Source organism: Ictidomys tridecemlineatus, chromosome 7 (genome assembly GCF_052094955.1).
Source record: "Ictidomys tridecemlineatus isolate mIctTri1 chromosome 7, mIctTri1.hap1, whole genome shotgun sequence".
Classification (NCBI taxonomy): domain Eukaryota; kingdom Metazoa; phylum Chordata; class Mammalia; order Rodentia; family Sciuridae; genus Ictidomys; species Ictidomys tridecemlineatus.
The window spans coordinates 73,506,480-73,525,516 of NC_135483.1; the positions used below are offsets into that span (position 1 = coordinate 73,506,480).

Sequence of the window (19,037 nt, forward strand, 5' to 3'; positions counted from 1 at the left end):
GGAAGACAATGACTCACATCACTTTAAGGTAGGTCATTTGAAATCATTGAGTCAGGAGAACAAGAAAAAAAAAAGAAGGAAAATGAAGAGAGAGAGGCTTCCAGGACTCCATCAAGTCACCAACATACACATTCTGGGACAGGAAGAAATAAATGAGAAAGGGGTAGAATTATGGGTTTCAGTTCTCCCGACTAAAAGGATCGGGGGTCACTCCAGTTGAACTGGGCTGACTGGGCTGCACAAAATAACCACACAAGAGACACAAGTGCCTTTTTCTTTGGGGTCGCTGTGACGGCTCCTCTGACCTTAAGGGACGGCAGGAAGAGAGAGCGAGAGCAAGTGCTGACCCCTTTTATTGAGGAGAAGCTATTCAAATGAGGCAAGGTGTCAGGTTTCAGGGGGCTGAGCCTATCTTCATGATGTCCACTGTCAGCAGGTTGACTGACACCTGGGTAGACCACACCTAAGAGCACAGTAAGAGGAGGGGACACACACAAGGCACTTCCATGGAAGATTCTATCCTAAACAGGGCAAGGGGTTATATTACAAAGGAACAGGTGAGCATAGCTTCACCCTGGGGCTGTAGCAAGACACACCCATGCACCAGACACCGACCCTGGAACCCAAGAAGGGTGGGGAAAGCTCTGCCACATTTCTGTGACTGAGTGCCTCAGCACCCAGCCAGGGAGTATAACCTAGTCACGTGTAAGGTTGGTCTCCCACAGTAGAGAGCTTTTTTGAAAAAATATACAACAAATTCCACCATTGTGTACAATTGCAATGTACCAATAAAAAATATTGGAAAGAGAAAAAATAAAATAGATTAGAAGTTAGAAATAAAATAGAAATTGAAGATGTTTTTGTATAATCACATTGGTAACCACAAAGAAAATATTTGTAGAATACAAGTGAAAAGAAGAGAATCAAGCAGGTCACTAGGAAAAATATCAATAAGATACCAAAAACAGTGATGAAAGAGAAAAGAGAACCAGGTAAAAGCTACAAGATATACAGAAATCAATTAACTAAATGATAATAGTAAGTCCTTCACTATTGGGAAATCCTTTAAGTGTAAATGGATTAACTTCACAATCAAAATCATGAATAGGCTAAATGTATTAAAAAACAAAATCTAACTTCATACTATTTACAATAGATTTAATTTAGGCTGAAAGTGAAAGGCGGGGAAGAGATATTTTATGCAAATTGGAACTAAAAAAGAACATAGCAATACTTATATCAGACAAAATAGAGTGTTAGTCAAAAACTGCTATAAAAAGACAAAAAAAAGACATGACACAATGAATAAAGTGTTGATTCACCAGGAAGATACAACATTTATAAATATGTATGTAGCTAACATCAAAGCTCACGTATGTAAAAAGCAAATGGTGACAGAATTGAAAGGAGAAATAGCCACACAATAATGCAGGAAACTTCAATGCTGCACTTTCAATAATGGAGAGAGCCATGAAATAAAAACATCAACAAAGAAACAGAGAACACAACACCACAGGCCATCTGAACCTGACAGACATAGAGAACCATCACCAATAGGTGAATATGTATCCTTCTCAAACCCACATTAAAAAAAAAATTCTTCACAATAGATCACAAATTAGGACACAAAAGTCACAACAAATTCAATAAAGTTAAAATCATACGAAGAAACTTTTCCGAGCCCAGTGGAACGAGACCAGAAACAAAAGCAGAAAGAAACTGGAAAATCTACAAGTATGCGGAAAATAGACAAAGTCGCTCTTTAAATAAGTATTTAGTCAAGTAACAGCAAAATAGGAAGGTTCCAATTTTCAACACTCCTATATCAAATGAACAACTATACATAGGCCAATTCCTTTGGAGAAAGATCCAGAAATTTGTTAAAAGTTTTCTACATGCTGGCACTGAGAAAACATCTACATGGAAACCGGTAGGGAAAATTGAGTCATGCAAAAAAACAGCCTGGAAATAGTGCTGCATCGTCAAGAGGGAATCCCCAACTCCTGACTGCCTCCTGAAGAGTGAAGTTTGGAGACCATGAATAGAGCGCCCCTACTTTAATAGTTGCCACCTGAGAGAATGGCTCCTGAATCAACTACCTCTGAGAGCAGATGAGGCTCAACATTTGCAAATCCCCTGAGACCACACAGAACAACAAGGTCACGATCCCCCTGGATCCAATGCAGTGAGCAGAGAAAAATGTCCAGTTTTCCATTTCTCCCAACAGGGGGTTTAACTACACACTTTTCCAGTTGCTGCCTGAGGGTCAAGCTTCTAAATAGCCAATGACAGAGAGTCAATGGAGCAAGTAACCAGTAAACTTCTGGGGACAGGAATATGCATGTGGGTACTTCCCTCGACTTTACACTCAAGCTCACCCCCGTAATAAAATGAAGTCTGTAACTTCTGCCTAGAAAGAGACTGTCCACACATTAAGCTCCCCAACTTATACAGTTACCACTCTAAGGACTGGCTCCCAAATCACCTAGCTCTCAAAGGTTAGGGGCTCAGCATGTGAAGATCCCTCAGGACCACAGAGAACAAAAAGATGATTTCAAATGGGTACCGGAACACTTTCAGCAGCTATCCCCAGAGCCATTAGCACAAAGTGAACAGGCAAAAATGTCCAGTTCTCAGTCTGTCCCTGGAAAAGATCTGACCACACACCTATTGTCCCAGCTTACGAAGCTGTTGCTTCAGCATGCATCTAGGAACTGACAGAACAAGCAGTCAGCAGGACACTGAGCACCTGGACAGGTATCTGGACACTTCATGCAGCTCTTTCTTGAGATGGAACCCAGCCTCCAGCTCACCCACCTGTCCCTGAAAGCTGATGGAACCATGCATTTAGAAGGCTCCTGGGGGCATCAAAGAACAAAGTAATAGGCTGAAAATGTGTGGTCAGAACATTAGTGCAGATGTTGGTCTCAGATCCTCTCCTAACCTTAGTACAGAGGAAGTGGGAAACAAACTCTAGCTCCCAGGTTTTCCCTGAGGAGATAAGAAACTAGTTCACCCATCTAGCATCCCAACATTCCCAGCTGCTTTTTGAGGGACTGGCTTCTAGCCTGCTTGTTTGGGGGCACTGGTGAATTTGGCACACCATAATCCTCTGGAGGCTATTAAAAACAAAGCAGTTTGGACAAACATAAAGGTTTGAAAAGCACACTACAATCTCTAACCAAGCTTATTGGTGAGTTCATTTCCTATATGAAACAAATCTGAGAATACTGGGAGACCTGGTTCTTGTCCAATGTTAGGGAAAAAGAAAGTTAAAGAACATGAAGAAAGGAATATGTTCTTAAAAAAATAACAAGATTAATTATAAATTTACCCTAATGAAATGGAGGTATAATTTAATCAACAGGGAATTCTAAATATGGTTCTTCATGTATTCTGTACCTTAAACCTTTACTTTTTCATCTCTTGAAGGAGATTAAGGTGTGCCAAATTCATCAGTGTCCCCAAAACAAGCAGGCTAGAAGCCATTTCCTATTGAAAGAGATGAAGAAGTATAAAGAATAAAGGCTTAAAGTCCAGAATACACGAAGAACTTCTATAATTCAACAGCAGAAAAAGAATGAACCAATTGAAAATTTGGCAAAGGATTTGAATTCAATTTCTCTAACCATGATATGCAAATAGTTAATAAGTATAAGAAAGAAGCTCAACATCACTAAATATTAGAGAAATGCAAACCTACACCACAATGAGATATCACTCATATCCACTAAAATGGTGACTGTTTTTAAAAATTAACAAGCCTTGGCAAGGATGTGAAGAAATGAGAACTCTTGGACTTTAAAATGGTATAATCACTATCAAAAAACGTCACAGCAGGCTGAGGATTTAGCTCAGAGCACCTGCCTAACATGTGTGAAAGCCCTGGATTCAATGCCCAGGACTGAAAAAAAATTAGAAATTATGGCAGTTTCTTAAAAACTTAAAAATAAAATTTCTGCTAAAGATGGCAGAAGTGAGCTAGGCAGCAAGTTCCAATCTCCTCACAACACAGAAAGAAGGCAGCAAAGGAAAAGAAAAAATTGAAAGATAGGTGACATCAATGCTCTTAGACTCAATTCTTTTAAAAAGTATTTTTTTTTAGTTTTAGGTGAACACAATATCTTTGTTTTCTTTTTATGTGGTGCTGATAATCGAACCCAGGGCCTCACACATGCTAGGTGAGCGCCCTACCACTTGAGCCACATCCCCAGCCCATCTAAGACTCAATTTTGCAAAGTCTGAGACCTGAAGAGACTTGAAGAAGGTTATCAGAGTACAAAATAAACTCAAAACTCCCTAACCCCCAACCCTAATCAGGGTAGAGGAAGGAAGAGGGGCAATAGAGAGTAAAAAAGAGAGAGAGAGAGGGAATGAAAAAACTCTTAAGCTCACCCATTTGAAGTCTGACAGTAACCACATGGCCCTTAAACCAGAGCAAACAAGCTTAAAACCAGTCATGAAAAGAAACTGAGCTGAGGGTCCAAAGTCATTTTGTGGAGCCCTCAGTAAACCAGTTGCTCCTTTAAACCAGCACAGGGTCTTCCCACACTCAGATAGCTGCAAATTAAACCAGAGGGAAGTCCCCTGCAGTAGGACCTTTTAAGACTCTTGCCAGAAAGAACTTCTAGAGGAACTACTGCTAGCCAAAAATTGCTGAAACCCCCTCCCTCTCCTCCTCACCGTAAACAAGAAGAGTGGGGCAAAGTGAACCTTTGCCTGGAGATGCACATAACCCTGCTCAGTCTCCATGATCCAGGCAAGGGCAGAAAGTGCTTGGCTCAAACAGAGAGAGCAAAGAAACAGCTTTATCCCAAGCAGAAGAAGGTGAACTCACCAGGCCCCAATCATGACATTGCAGGGAGGCACCACGGGAAGCCTAGGAATGGTCCTGGGATCAAGGGACCTTACCACAGGGAAGTTGCCTGACTATCCAGTGACATGGAGACCAGGTTCCTGGATAGTGGCAGCCATAGACAGAAGTGGCTAGGATAAATTTCTTGTATACCCGGGACACTTAAGCTGAAGGCACCTGCAAAGATAGCTTGAAAGATATCAGTGAAGGCAAAAACTTACCAGAACAAAGACAATAAGAAGCAGCTGCTCCCAGCCTTAACCACACATATCCTGATCTGTGATCATGACTGGTGAGTGAAACGGCACTGTTTGGATACTGGCAGGACCTTGCATCAAACACAGTAAGCAGAGAGAATCAGCACCCACCATTCACACCTGGGGCAGTGGAAGCAAGTGCCCAAGTGAACCACCCGAGTCTCTTCACTACAGCACTGCAGAGTGCAGCATCAGCTGGGGAGATAGTTTTGCATCACAAAACACCTGCAGAAAACCCACAACCAGAGTTCCTGAGCTCACAGACAGCCACCAGGATCTTCACCACCACAAAAAGGACCCTATAGAGGGGAGCAGGTACAAAATGAAGCAAAGCAATCACAAAAATGCTCCAGAGCCTGCAGACTGAACTCCTGAAAATAATAAAATCAACCAAGCCATGACACTGCACCCTCCAAGCAGTCAGCTGCATATCCCTGAGCTGATAAACCAGAACCAGCTGGTGCAAGATTCATAGCAACTAGTGAATTGGCTCCTGCAGGGGCAACTCTGGAGAGATCCACGGCCAAAGAGAATGATGGACATTTGCTAAATATTTAAACCGCAATGAAATCCAAACCAGGATTCAACAAGAATATTCTTCACCTGGACGTGGTTTACTATAAATAACACCAACATCAACTTTGATCATATAAATAACTCTTGAATGATAGTTGTTACCCCAATAGCCTATATTGTACCTTCAACCCAATTGAATGTATTTCATCTAATGGTTTAAACCATTAATTAGAATCAATCTTCTTTGTTTTCCTAGCTCTAGTTTGTACTTTCTCCTCTTACCCCCATTCATCCTCTTGTATTATTTATCTGCTACTATTTCAAATGTCCACCAGATGGATATTTGACTTTAAGTGGGTGAGCTTAAGAGTTTATCCTCTCTCTCTCTCTCTCTCTCTCTCTCTCTCTCTCTCTCTCTCTCTCTCTCTCTCCCATTTCTAGATTGACGTGAATCATTTTTTATGTCTTTTCTCTCTCTCTCCTTTCTCTCTCTTCCCCTATCTTTTTTGCCCAGTCTTTCTTCTTTTGTCTAGGTCTCACTTAGGGTTTTAGTAGTTTTACTAAATTTAGTAACTAAATTTTTGGCCTGTTCCAGAACTTTATTACAAGTTTATATCTGGATTTGAGAAAACATGGAGAATGAGTTTTTGTTTCTTTTAAGGTTGAAGAGTATGAGGCTTGACCCTGAAATGATTATAGTAAATAGGGTCCAGTGACATCTCAAAGTAGTACTGATATTGGGATCAATAGAGGTCACACATTGACTTAGATATCAATATCACCCAACTCGGGGCTCTTAAGGGAAACAAGCACACAAAGTAGTCCCTTTCTTAAAAGAAAAAAGTGAGAACTACACCAATAGATGGGTAAACATACAAACAATATGAAAAAGTGAGGCAGCAAGCCATCCCAAACAGCCCACAATGCTTTAACAATTGGCACCATGGACACCACAGTGGAGGAAATGTCTAAAAACGTATTTAGAATATTCATAATTAAAATGTTCTATGAGCTAAAAGAAGAGGTAAGGAGTGAAATTAGCAAATCCAGGAAGTGAAAGGCCACGTTAAAGAAACAGAGATTCTGAAAAAGAACCAAACAGAAATCCTATAAATGAAGAACTAAATAAACCAAATTTAAAATTCAGTGGATTTATGTTCAAAACACTAGAAAAACTGGGGATAACGGGAACTTACCTCAACATTGTAAAAGCTCTCTATGCTAAGCTTCAGGCTAGCATCATCCTAAATGGAGAAAAACTGAAGGCATTCCCTCTAAAATCTGGAACAAGACAGGGATGCCCTCTATCACCACTTCTATTTAATTTAGTCCTTGAAATACTAGCCAGAGGGGCTGGAGATGTGGCTCAGCAGTAGCGCGCTCGCCTGGCATGCGTGCGGCCCAGGTTCGATCCTCAGCACCACTTACAAACAAAGATGTTGTGTCCGCCCATAACTAAAAAGAAATACTAGCCAGAGCAATTAGACAGACAAAAGAAATTAAAGGCATAAAAATAGGAAAAGAAGAACTTAAAATATCACTATTTGTGGACGATATGATCCTATACCTAGAAGACCCAAAAGGGTCTACAAAGAAACTACTAGAACTAATAAATGAATTCAGCAAAGTGGCGAGATATAAAATCAACACGCATAAATCAAAGGTATTCCTGTATATCAGCGACAAAACTTCTGAAATGGAAATGAGGAAAACCACCCCATTCACAATATCCTCAAAAAAAATAAAATACTTGGGAATCAACCTAACAAAAGAGGTGAAGGATTTATACAATGAAAACTACAGAACCCTAAAGAGAGAGATAGAAGAAGATCTTAGAAGATGGAAAAATGTACCCTGTTCATGGATAGGCAGAACCAACATCATCAAAATGGCAATATTACCCAAAGTTCTCTACAGGTTCAATGCAATGCCGATCAAAATTCCAACGGCATTTCTTGTAGAAACAGACAAAGCTATCATGAAATTCATATGGAAAAACAAAAGACCCAGAATAGCAAAAGCAATTCTAAGCAGGAAGTGTGAATCAGGCGGTATAGCGATACCAGATTTCAAACTATATTACAGAGCAATAGTAACAAAAACAGCATGGTACTGGTACCAAAACAGGCAGGTGGACCAATGGTACAGAATAGAGGACACAGAGACCAATCCACAAAATTACAACTTTCTTATATTTGATAAAGGCGCTAAAAGCATGCAATGGAGAAAGGATAGCATCTTCAACAAATGGTGCTGGGAAAACTGGAAATCCATATGCAACAAGATGAAGCTGAACCCCTTTCTCTCGCCATGCACAAAAGTTAATTCAAAATGGATCAAGGAGCTAGATATCAAATCATAGACTCTGCGCCTGATAGAAGAAAAAGTTGGCTCCGATCTACATATTGTGGGGTCGGGCTACAAATTCCTTAATAGGACGCCCACAGCCCAAGAGTCAATAACAAGAATAAACAAATGGGACTCACTTAAACTAAAAAGTTTTTTCTCAGCAAGAGAAACAATAAGAGAGGTAAATAGGGAACCTACATCCTGGGAACAAATTTTTACTCCCCACACTTCAGATAGAGCCCTAATATCCAGAATATACAAAGAACTCAAAAAATTAAACAATAAGATAACAAACAACCCTATCAACAAATGGGCCAAGGACCTGAACAGACACTTCTCAGAGGAGGACATACAATCAATCAATAAGTATATGAAAAAATGCTCACCATCTCCAGCAGTCAGAGAAATGCAAATCAAAACCACCCTAAGATACCATCTCATTCCAGTAAGATTGGCAGCCATTATGAAGTCAAGTAACAATAAGTGCTAGCGAGGATGTGGGGAAAAAGGTACACTTGTACATTGCTGGTGGGACTGCAAATTGGTGCGGCCAATATGGAAAGCAGTATGGAGATTCCTAGGAAAGCTGGGAATGGAACTACCATTTGACCCAGCTATCGCCCTTCTCGGTCTATTCCCTGAGGACCTTAAAAGAGCATACTATAGGGATACTGCCACATCAATGATCACAGCAGCACAATTCACAATAGCTAGACTTTCGAATCAACCTAGATGCCCTTCAATAGATGAATGGGTTAAAAAACTGTGGCATTTATACACAATGGAGTATTAGCAGCACTAAAAAATGACAAAATCATGGATTTTGCAGGGAAATGGATGGCATTAGAGCAGATAATGCTAAGTGAAGCTAGCCAATCCCTAAAAAACAAATGCCAAATGTCTTCTTTGATATAAAGAGAGCAACTAAGATCAGAACACGGAAGAAGAGCATGAGGAAAAGATTAACATTAAACAGAGACGAGTGGGGTGGGAGAAAGGGAGAGAGAAGGGAAACTGTATGGAAATGGAAGGAGACCCTCATTGTTACACAAAATTACATATAAGAGTTTGTGAGGGGAAGGGGGAAAAAAACAAGGGAGAGAATTAAACAACAGCAGATGGGATAGAGAGGGAAAATGAGAGGGAAGGGGAGGGGGGATAGTAAGGGATAGGAAAGGTAGCAAAATACAACAGTCATTAATATGGTATTATGTAAAAATGTGGATGTGTAACTGATGTGATTCTGCAACTTGTATTTGGGGTAAAAAATGGGAGTTCATAACCCACTCGAATCAAATGTATGGAAGATGATATGTCATGAGCTTTGTAATATTTTGAACAACCAATAAAAAATAAAATAAATAAAATAAAATTCAGTGGAAAGCATCAACAATAGATTAGACCACTTTGAACACAGATTTTCAATCCTCAAAGACAAGGTATATAATTTTGAAAATAAAGCTGACCATGAAGAAAAAAATGTTCAGAGACCATGAACAGAATATTCAAGAAATCTGGGATAAAATTAAGAGATCAAATGTAAGAGTCATTGTCTTAAGGCTCTGAAATGCAAGCTACAGGAAATACACAGTCTTTTCAATAATATAATATCATAAAAAGTTCTAAACCTTAAAAATGAGATGGATATTCAAATACAAGAGGCATATAGAACTCCAAATACACAAAAGTCACAAAAGATCCACTCTAAGACATATTTAACAAAAATGCCCCGCATGCAAAATAAGGATAGATAAAAATGGTTGGTCATATTTATAGGTCAACCAATCCCGTTTTCAACTGATTTCTCAACCCAGACACTTAACAGCCAAGAGAGGCTTGGAATAATATATACCAAGTTCTGAAAGAAAATGGATGCCAACCAAGAATATTATACTCAGCAAAATTAAACTTCAGAATTGAACATGAAATAAAAACATTCCATCATATACAGAAGCAAAAAGAATTAATAACTAGAAACCCTGCACTGTAAAACAGACTCAGTGAAATATTTCATGAAGAATGAATAAAAAACAAACAGGGAAACCAACATAGGAAGAATGACTAGAAGAATAGTCAATTAAAGAAGAATCAATCCTATTTAAAAATTAGAAACAAATCAAAATGGCAAGGAATAAAAAACTCTCAATAATAACATCAAATGTAAATGGTCTAAAGTCTTCAACTAAAAGACATGTTGGCTGATACATTAAGAAACAAGACCAAACAATATGCTGTAAGCAAGAGAATCATCATTTCACAGGCAAAGACATTCATAGACTGAAGGTGAAAGGATGGGAAAAGAGATATCATTCAAATGGGACTCATAAACAAATAGGGGTAGCTATCCTCACATCAGATAAAGTGGCCTTCAAGCCAAAATTAATCACCAGAGACAAAGAAGGTCACTTCATACTTAAGGGAATTATACATCAACAGGAGATAATGATTATAAATATTCATGCCCCAAACAACAGAGCATCTATGCACATCAAACAGACCCTCTCAATATTAAGAGTCAGATAGACCATAATACAATAACTAGGTGATTTTAACACACCTCTCTCACCATAGATGGATCAACCAAACATAAAATAAGATTCTAGAAAACTAAAAAACACAATTAATAACATGGAACTAACAGACATCTATAGAGTATTTCCCTCCATCAACAACTGGTTTCAACTTCTTCTCAGCAGCACATGGAGCATTTTCTGAATTAGAACAGATCAGTATTTAAAAAAAGGAAAGAAAGAAAAATACTTTGCATTCTATCAGATCATAATAGAATGAAATAATACACTTTTGAATGATGGTTGGATAGAAGAAGAACTTGGAAGAAATTTTTTAAAATTCTTAGAAGTGAGAACAGTGATACAACATATCAAAGTCTCTGGGTAGTTGGAATGCAGTTCTAAGAGGAAAATTCGTAGCATTGAGTTCATACATTAAAACAATAGAAAGATATCAAACAAATAATCTAACATTACATTTCAAGGCCTTAGAAAAAAGAAAAACAAACCAACATCAAAATCAGTAAAAGATGGGAAATAATTAAAATCAGAGCCAATGAAATTGAGAATAAAAAAATACAAAATATCAATGAAAAAAAAGAGTTGTTTTTTGAAAGGATAATAAGATTGATAAACCCTTAGCCAAACTCAACAAATGAAGGAAAGCAAAAATTCAAATCATGAAATTCAAGATGAAAAAAGAAATATCACTAGAGACACTACTGAAATCCAGAGGATCATCAGAAACTATTTTGAAAATTTATACTCCAATAAACTAAAACTTCTTGAAGATATTAACAAATTCCTGGATATATATGGCCTACCCAAATTGAACCATGAGGATATAAAAACTTCAACTGAACAATATTGAGTAATGAAATTGAAGCAGCCGTCACAGCTTTCCAACAAAGAAAAGCCCAGGACTGGAGGGACTCTCAGCCAAGTTCTACCAGATCTTTAAAAAAAGAACTAATACCAATCCTCCTCAAATTATTCCATAAAATAGAAAAGGAGGTAACACTGACAAACTCATTCTACAAAGCTAGTATCACCCTGATACCAAAACCAAAAACATATCAAGGAAAGAAAACTACAGACCAATATCCTTGATGTACATAAGTGCAAAAATTCTTCATAAAATATTGGCAAACTACATACAAAAAAATGCATTAAAAAGATAGTGCTCCATGATCAAGTGGGTTTAATCCATAGGATCCAAGCTTGGTTCAGCATATAGAAATCAATAAATATAATTCACCACATAAAATAGACTTAAGGACAAGAATCACATAGATGCACAGAATCTCAAGAGATGCTGAAAAAGCTTTTGAAAAAGTATAGTACCCAATCATGTTTAAAACATTAGAGAAACTAGGGACAGAAAGAACTTACCTCAACATTTTAAAAGCTACACATGACAAACCCAAGGTCAATGTTATACTGAGTGGAAAAAACACTGAAAGCATTTCCTCTAAAATTAGGAGAAAGACAAGGATTCCCACTTTAACCATTCCTATTCAACATAGTCCTTGAAACTAGCCAGAGCCATCAGAAAAGAGAAGGAAATTAAAGGGATACATATAGGAAAAGAAGAGCTCAAATTAGGTGTTTGCTATGACATGATCCTACATTTTGAATACTCAAAAACCTCTACCAGATGACTTCTACAACTCACAAATGAATTTCTCAAAAGTAATAGGATACAAGATCAACACTGATAAATCAATTGCATTCCCATACTCCAATGATGAATCTGCTGTAAAAGAAATTAGGAAAACTATCTCATTCACAATGACCTCAAATAAATAAACAAATAAAATACTTGGGAATAAATCTAACAAAAGAGTTGAAGAACCTCTACAATGAAAAATATAAAACAATGAATAAAGTTTAAATTGAAGAAGACCTTACAAGATGAAAAGACCTACTGTGTTCTTGGATAGGCTGAATTAATATTGTCAAAATGGCCATACTACCAAAAGTGACATGCAGATTCAACACAAGTCCCATCAAAATTCCAATGATATTCTTCACAGAACTAGAAAAAGCAGTTATGAAATTCACTTGGAAAAATAAAAGACAACAGGATTAACAAAGCAATCCTTAGTGAGAAAAGCGAAACAGGAGGAATTACGATACCAGACCTCAGATTATGCTACAGAACTACAGCCACAAAAGCAGCATGGTACTGGTACCAAAACAGGCGCATTGGAATAGAAGACAGACAGATGCACATAAATATAGTTATTTCATACTAAACAAAGGTGCCAAAAACATACATTGGAGAAAAGCTAGTCTCTTTAATAAATGGTGCTGGGAAAATTGGAAATCCATATATAATAGAAGGAAACGTAACCCCTGTCACCCTACACAAAACTCAGCTCAAAGTAGACCAAAGACCAAGGAATCAGACCATAAACCCTACACCTGCTAGAAGAAAATGCAGAACCAACACTCTAATATATTGGCACAGGAACCAACTTCCTTAACAAGACTCCTAAAGGACAAAGAGTAAAATCAAATATCAATAAATGAGATGGCATCAAATTAAAACACTGCTTCACAGCAAAGGAAACAATCAAGAGAGTGAAGATGAAGCCTTCAAAATGGGAAAAAATATTTGCCACCTACTACTCAGATAGGACATTCAAATCCTCAAAAAACTTAACACCCCCCCCCAAAAAAAGACCAATCAATAGATGGGCAAAAGAACTAAACAGATATTTCTCAAAAGAAGAAATACAATGGTTAACAAATATATGAAAAATGTTTAACATCTCTAGCAATTATGGAAATGAAAATCAGAACTATATTGAGATTTCATTTCACTTCAGTCAAAATGGCAATTATCAAGAATACAAATAACAATAAATATTGGCAAGGATGCAGGTGATAAGGTGAACACACAATTCCTGGTGGGACTTCAATTTAGTGCAACCACTCTGGAAAGCAGTATGGTGATGTCTCAAAAAAATAGGAATGGAACCACCATCTGACCCAATTATCCTACTCTTTGGTATATATCCAAAAGACTTAAAATCAGCATACTACAGAGATGCATCCACTTCAGTGTTTATAGCAGCACAATTCACAACAGCCAAGCTATGGAACAAACCTAGGTGCTCTTCCACACATGAGTGGATAAAGAAAATGTGGTGGAGTATTACTCAGCCATAAGAATGACTTCATGACATTTGCCAGGAAATGGATGGAACTGGAGATTATCATGGTAAGTGAAATAAGGTAGTTGAAAAAGCCAAAGATTGAATGTTTTCTCTTATATGCAGAATCTAATCCAAAATAAGCAAGAGGATAAAAAAAATAGAAGAAAGATCTGTGGAGTAGATAAAATGGAATGAAGGGAAGGGAGGAGAGATAAGATAAGAATAGACAGTGGAATGACTCTTATCTAAAATTCTTATGAATGTACTACAGTGAGTCTCACCAATATGTATATCCACAAGACACTAATTTTAAAAAAATGTAAATAAATGGCAGAAGGAGTAGAGGAGAGGGAAGGGAATGGGGGGGCAGGGAAGAGGAAGGAAAAGGGAAGTAACTGAGGACTGATTTAGGACAAATTATATTCCATGCATTTATAATTAGGTCAAACTGAATCCTAATGTTATGTATAATTTAAAAGAACCAATAATTTAAAAAATGGAAATGGGGAGAGGAAGTGGTAGAAGGCTGTAATATCAAATGAGAACGTCACAGTAGCCTTCTTTGAATAAAGACCTGAAGAAGGTAAAGAAAGGGGTTTCGTGCAAACCCAAGGGAGCATTAGTGTCCTCATGTGCCAGGAACTATTTTAAGTGTTCTGCATACATGAGCTCATTTAATTCTCACAATCAACCTATAAACTGGGTAGCTAGGTAATAAATCCATTGTATAAATAAGGAAACTGAGGCACAGAGAGGAATAGAACTTGGCCAAGATCGTAGGCGCAAAGCGATGGAGCCAGGACTGAACACAGGCAGTTATGTCTGAAGTCTAGAAGAGGTGCTTACCTGCAAGCACAACACCCCAGGCATAACTGCATAACTTGGATACCCCAAGATATACAAGCTGGTATGTTGGAGAACAGCTCCAGGACAATGTGGGTGGGTGGAATGAGCAAGAGGAAAGGTGGAAGGGGAGACAGGAGAAGGGCATGGGTGGGATGCAGATCATGAGGAACCTTGTGAATTAATCTGAGCCTCTTTGATGGGAATGTTTCATAGGCTTAATCAGAAGATGCACTGACTTGGTTACACATGTGCTTCAAAATCAAAATTAATTTTTTTAGGGCAGGATAAAAAGGCAAGAGACTACAAATAATCAAGAAAAATACATAAAACTTTAGGTTAATTTTTGTGATCAGACTATATTTTTAAGTATTCCCTTGTACTTTCGAGAAATTTAAAATAAACTGCAATATGATACAGCAATCTCACTTCTAGGAATAGATCCAAAATAACTGAATGAATGATCTCAAAGAGGTATTTGTACTTTATGTATGTATCTGCATTATTCACAATAGCTAAGAGGTAGCGGAAACCCAAATGTCCATTACCAGATGCACATTAATCAATAAACAGAATATAGTGTGTGCACACACACAATGGAATATTATTCAGTAAAAAAGAAAGAAAATCTTCTAACATGTTACAACATGGATGAATCTTAAGGACATTATGCTAATTCAAAAAAGTCACAAAAAGATAATTATTGTATAATATGATGTACCGAATGAAAGTAGTCAAATTCCCATGAACAGAAAGTAGAGTGGTGGTGACCTGGGGAACTGGGTAGTTGTTATTGAATGGTTATAGATTTCCAAGTTCGGAAAGACAGAAAATTTCTCAAGACCTGCTATTGCATAACAATGTGAATACAGATGCTTCTTGACTTACAGTGGGGTTACATCCCAATAAATCCACTGTAACTTGAAAATAGTGAGCTGAAAATCTTATCCTACTCAATATCAGTGCTCAGCAACACAGGGCAGATAGAGTTTCAGCCGCTTATTCTCATGATAATGTGACTGGTAGGAGTCGTGGTTCACTGCTACTACTCAGCATCAGAATAGAGCATCTTACCCATTGATAGCTCAAGAGAAGATCAAAATTCAAGATATGATTTCTACTGGCTGCATATTACTTGCACACTGCTTTTCTGATAAAGTCGAAAAATTGTTATGTTGAGCCACTATAAGCGACATACTGTCACCACCGTGCACTGAACACTACTGAACTATGCTCTTAGAAATGCACTTAAAATCTGCTTAAAAATGGTAAAGATAGGAAATCTTATTTTACGTGTTTGTTTGTTTTTGAGCCACAAGGAAAAATCTTTTTTTCAATCAGACAAAGGAATTTTTGTTTACTTACTTGTCCTCTTAAAAATTTACAGGAGTTCTTTGATCTAAATAGTTGTCTGGATCCTGTGTCTCCTTTTTTCCCGTAGATAGAAATGTAGACATTTGCTACTGTTCCAGCATTCCATAGCTCACCTGTTGCCACAAACACTTCGTATTTTGTCACTGATAACAGAAGAAAAATAGGCTTTAAGTGCCAAGCATTACTTCTGTAACTAAAAATTAAGTACATAAATCTAATCAACCATTCCAGTTCTAGGTAAGTCACTCTCATTGATTGCAGGTTATGAAAACTTAGCTGAATGCATGCCACAGCTATATGAAGACTGGGCAGTGCATAGGAGCAGGAGGATTGGGAAAGACCAGAAGGTAAAGAAACAGCAAATGTTAATAAGTTGACATTTATCTTCACCACAGTCCTCCAGCCTGGATTCAGTGCATGAGAAAGCTGGAAAGAACTCACTAGAGCTCAGCTACAGAGGGCTCAGAAGAAGACCTCTAGTTCTGACTAATGAAGCAAAAACATGAACTCTCCACACATAGAAAAGGTAGTTGTTCTACCTCCCCACCCCTCCATTTCTCTGAAAGCAGATGAAAAAGAAAAAGAGAGACAGACCTCAAACAGATCAGCCCTGCTTTACTAAGCAGTGGAAGGACACATTTTCAAGAGGATAAATGGCAACTGGCTCTGATAAGGGTCTGAGTTTGATAGGGTTTAGAGGGGCTGAGTCCTAGGAGGAAATGTGTTGGTTGCAGCTGGAGGTAGACCTTGGGCAGCCAGGGAAAGGGTTGTAGATAAAGAATATTGCAACAAGTTCAGGACCCATTACTCTCCCTTTCTCCTTGGGGGTTGTTATATTGCATGTCCTTCAAAAGGTGTGCATAGAGAACAGAGGTGCTCAGTACTGGGGACAGCCAGTTCAGCTACAGTGGGGGTCACTTGGGAGTCCCTTCTGAGTTACCCCCATTTTCCCTTCTGGCCTTTCCTCTGGCTGAGGCCTGGGCTTCTATTTTGTCCTGCTGCAATGACAAACCTCCAATTTACCACAGATGTCTCCCCAGGCACAGGGCAGGAGGGCAGGAGGGGAACAGTTGGAGATAAGGGAAGTTCCCTGGGGCCTGTTTTCCATATCCTTCATTCTCTATTCTCTTACATTTCAGTGTCTGGAAACAACAGCACATAAGAACCTTCTCTTCAATTCAGTGAAACTAGGCTTCAGTAGAGAGGGGCCACAGCCCTACCCCGTGCCCCCAACCCTGTTGCTTTACTTTCTCTGTCCTGCCACTGCTTAGCCCTAGACAGAAAAGACTGCAGAAATCCACAATCCAATAGAGTAGCAAGTCCCAGTTTTTCAGCTAAAGGACCAAAAAGAGGATCTAGGGATCTATAAAGCCTTTAAAAACTGAACAGACATTAGAAACAGACCACAGAAGACAGATTGAAATCTGTGACCTGAAACTAACCAGAAGTCATATGCATGCTTAAAAAAAAAAAATGAACATTCTCCACAAGATTTGAATAAGAACCAATGTCTCATATAATAACATGTAAAATATTCAGGATATTACTTATACTATTAAGAATCACAAAAATCTCAACTCACATGGGAAATGGGAATGAAGAAACAATTTTAAAAAAATAGTCTTAGCAATGAAATAGAAAACTTAAAAAAGATCCAGATGGAAGTTTTAGAATTTAAAAAAAAATCCCACTAAAATTTTAAAAGTCTCTGACTAGTCTCAAGAGTAGAATGAAAAGCACAAGGAAAACACCCGTGAACATAAAGACAGAAAATTACCTTTCTATAAAAATGACCAGAGCAGGGCATGGTGGCTCACACCTGTAATCCCAGCAACTCAGGAGGCTGAGGCAGGAGGATTGCAAGTTCAAAGCCTGCCTCAGCAATTTAGGGAGCCCTAAGCAACTTAGTGAGACCATCTCAAATTAAAAAAATAAAAAGGACTGGGAATGTGGCTCAGTGGTTAAGCACCCCCTGGGTTCAATCCCCAAAACCAAAAAGAAAAAGAGAAAGCAAAGACCAGAGAGCCTCAGGGATCTGTGGGATAATAACAAAGGATCTAATAATAATATTCCTGGTGTGGACTTCCAGAAGGAGAAAGAATCAGACTCCTGTTCTATGTACTCATGAGCACAATTCCTCTGGTACCAATTCCATTCTTTGGATTTTCATACCAGTAATATTTCCACACACCTGACTCATAGAAACAAAATTGATAAGCAGTAATCTTTGAGAGAAGTTCACTTTTTTCTATATTGTTAACTTGGAAATGTTGCTCTAACAATAACTTTTCTCCACTAAAGGCATACCTCAGAGATATTTCAGATTTGTTTCCAGACTATTGCAATAAAGCAAATATCACAATGAAACCACATGGATTTTGTTGTTGTTGTTGTTGTTATATATGACAACGGAATGAATTATAATTTAATTTACACATATAGGACACAATTTTTCATATCTCTGGTTGTATACAAAGTATATTGACACCAATTCGTGTCTTCATACATGTACTTTGGATAATGATGTTCATCACATTCCACCATCATTTTTAACTCCATGCCCTTCCCTTCCCCTCCCATACTTTTGTGCTATCTAGAATTTGTCTATTCCTCCCAATCATGTGGACCTTTTGTTTATACAATGCATACATAAAAATTATGCTAACAGTGGACAAGATGTGTTGACGCAGACCTATTGCCACAGCTACTCGGGAGGTTGAAGCAGGAGGACTGCTTGAACCTAGGAGTTTACAGCTAACTGTGGCAACATTGTAAGACCCCATCTCAACAACAACAAAAAAAGCTTTGTTTATATTATACCATAGTTTACCAAATATGCAATAATAGCATTAAAATATGCACATGCCTTAACTGAAAAAGTTTGTTATTAAGAAATTCTAATAATCATCTGAGCTATCAGCCAGTCATAATCTTTTTGCTTGATGTTAATAGCTGCCTCCTGATGGTGGTTTTTGCAGAAAGCTCGGGTAGCAGTGGCAAAATCTTGAGATAAAAATGAAGTTTTGCCATCTTGATTGACATTTCCTATCATGAAAGATTTCTCTGTATCATTCAATACTATTGATAACACATTATACACAGTAGAACCTCTTTAAAAATTGGAATCATCCCTCTCAAAATTTATTACTGTTTTACAAATTAAGTTTAT

The 19,037-nt window shown here is 38.0% G+C and overlaps 1 protein-coding gene across 2 annotated transcripts in view; it reads right to left on the minus strand.

Moving 5' to 3' along the window:
- The window catches only part of Rp1 (RP1 axonemal microtubule associated), a 172,214-nt gene that overhangs the window by 105,396 nt on the left and 47,781 nt on the right, over window positions 1-19,037 (minus strand). For both annotated transcript variants that reach the window (XM_078017164.1, XM_078017165.1), the window contains exon 7: window positions 15,860-16,011. In XM_078017164.1, coding sequence (XP_077873290.1) covers window positions 15,860-16,011 — 152 coding nt within the window. The remainder of the gene's footprint in view (window positions 1-15,859; window positions 16,012-19,037) is intronic.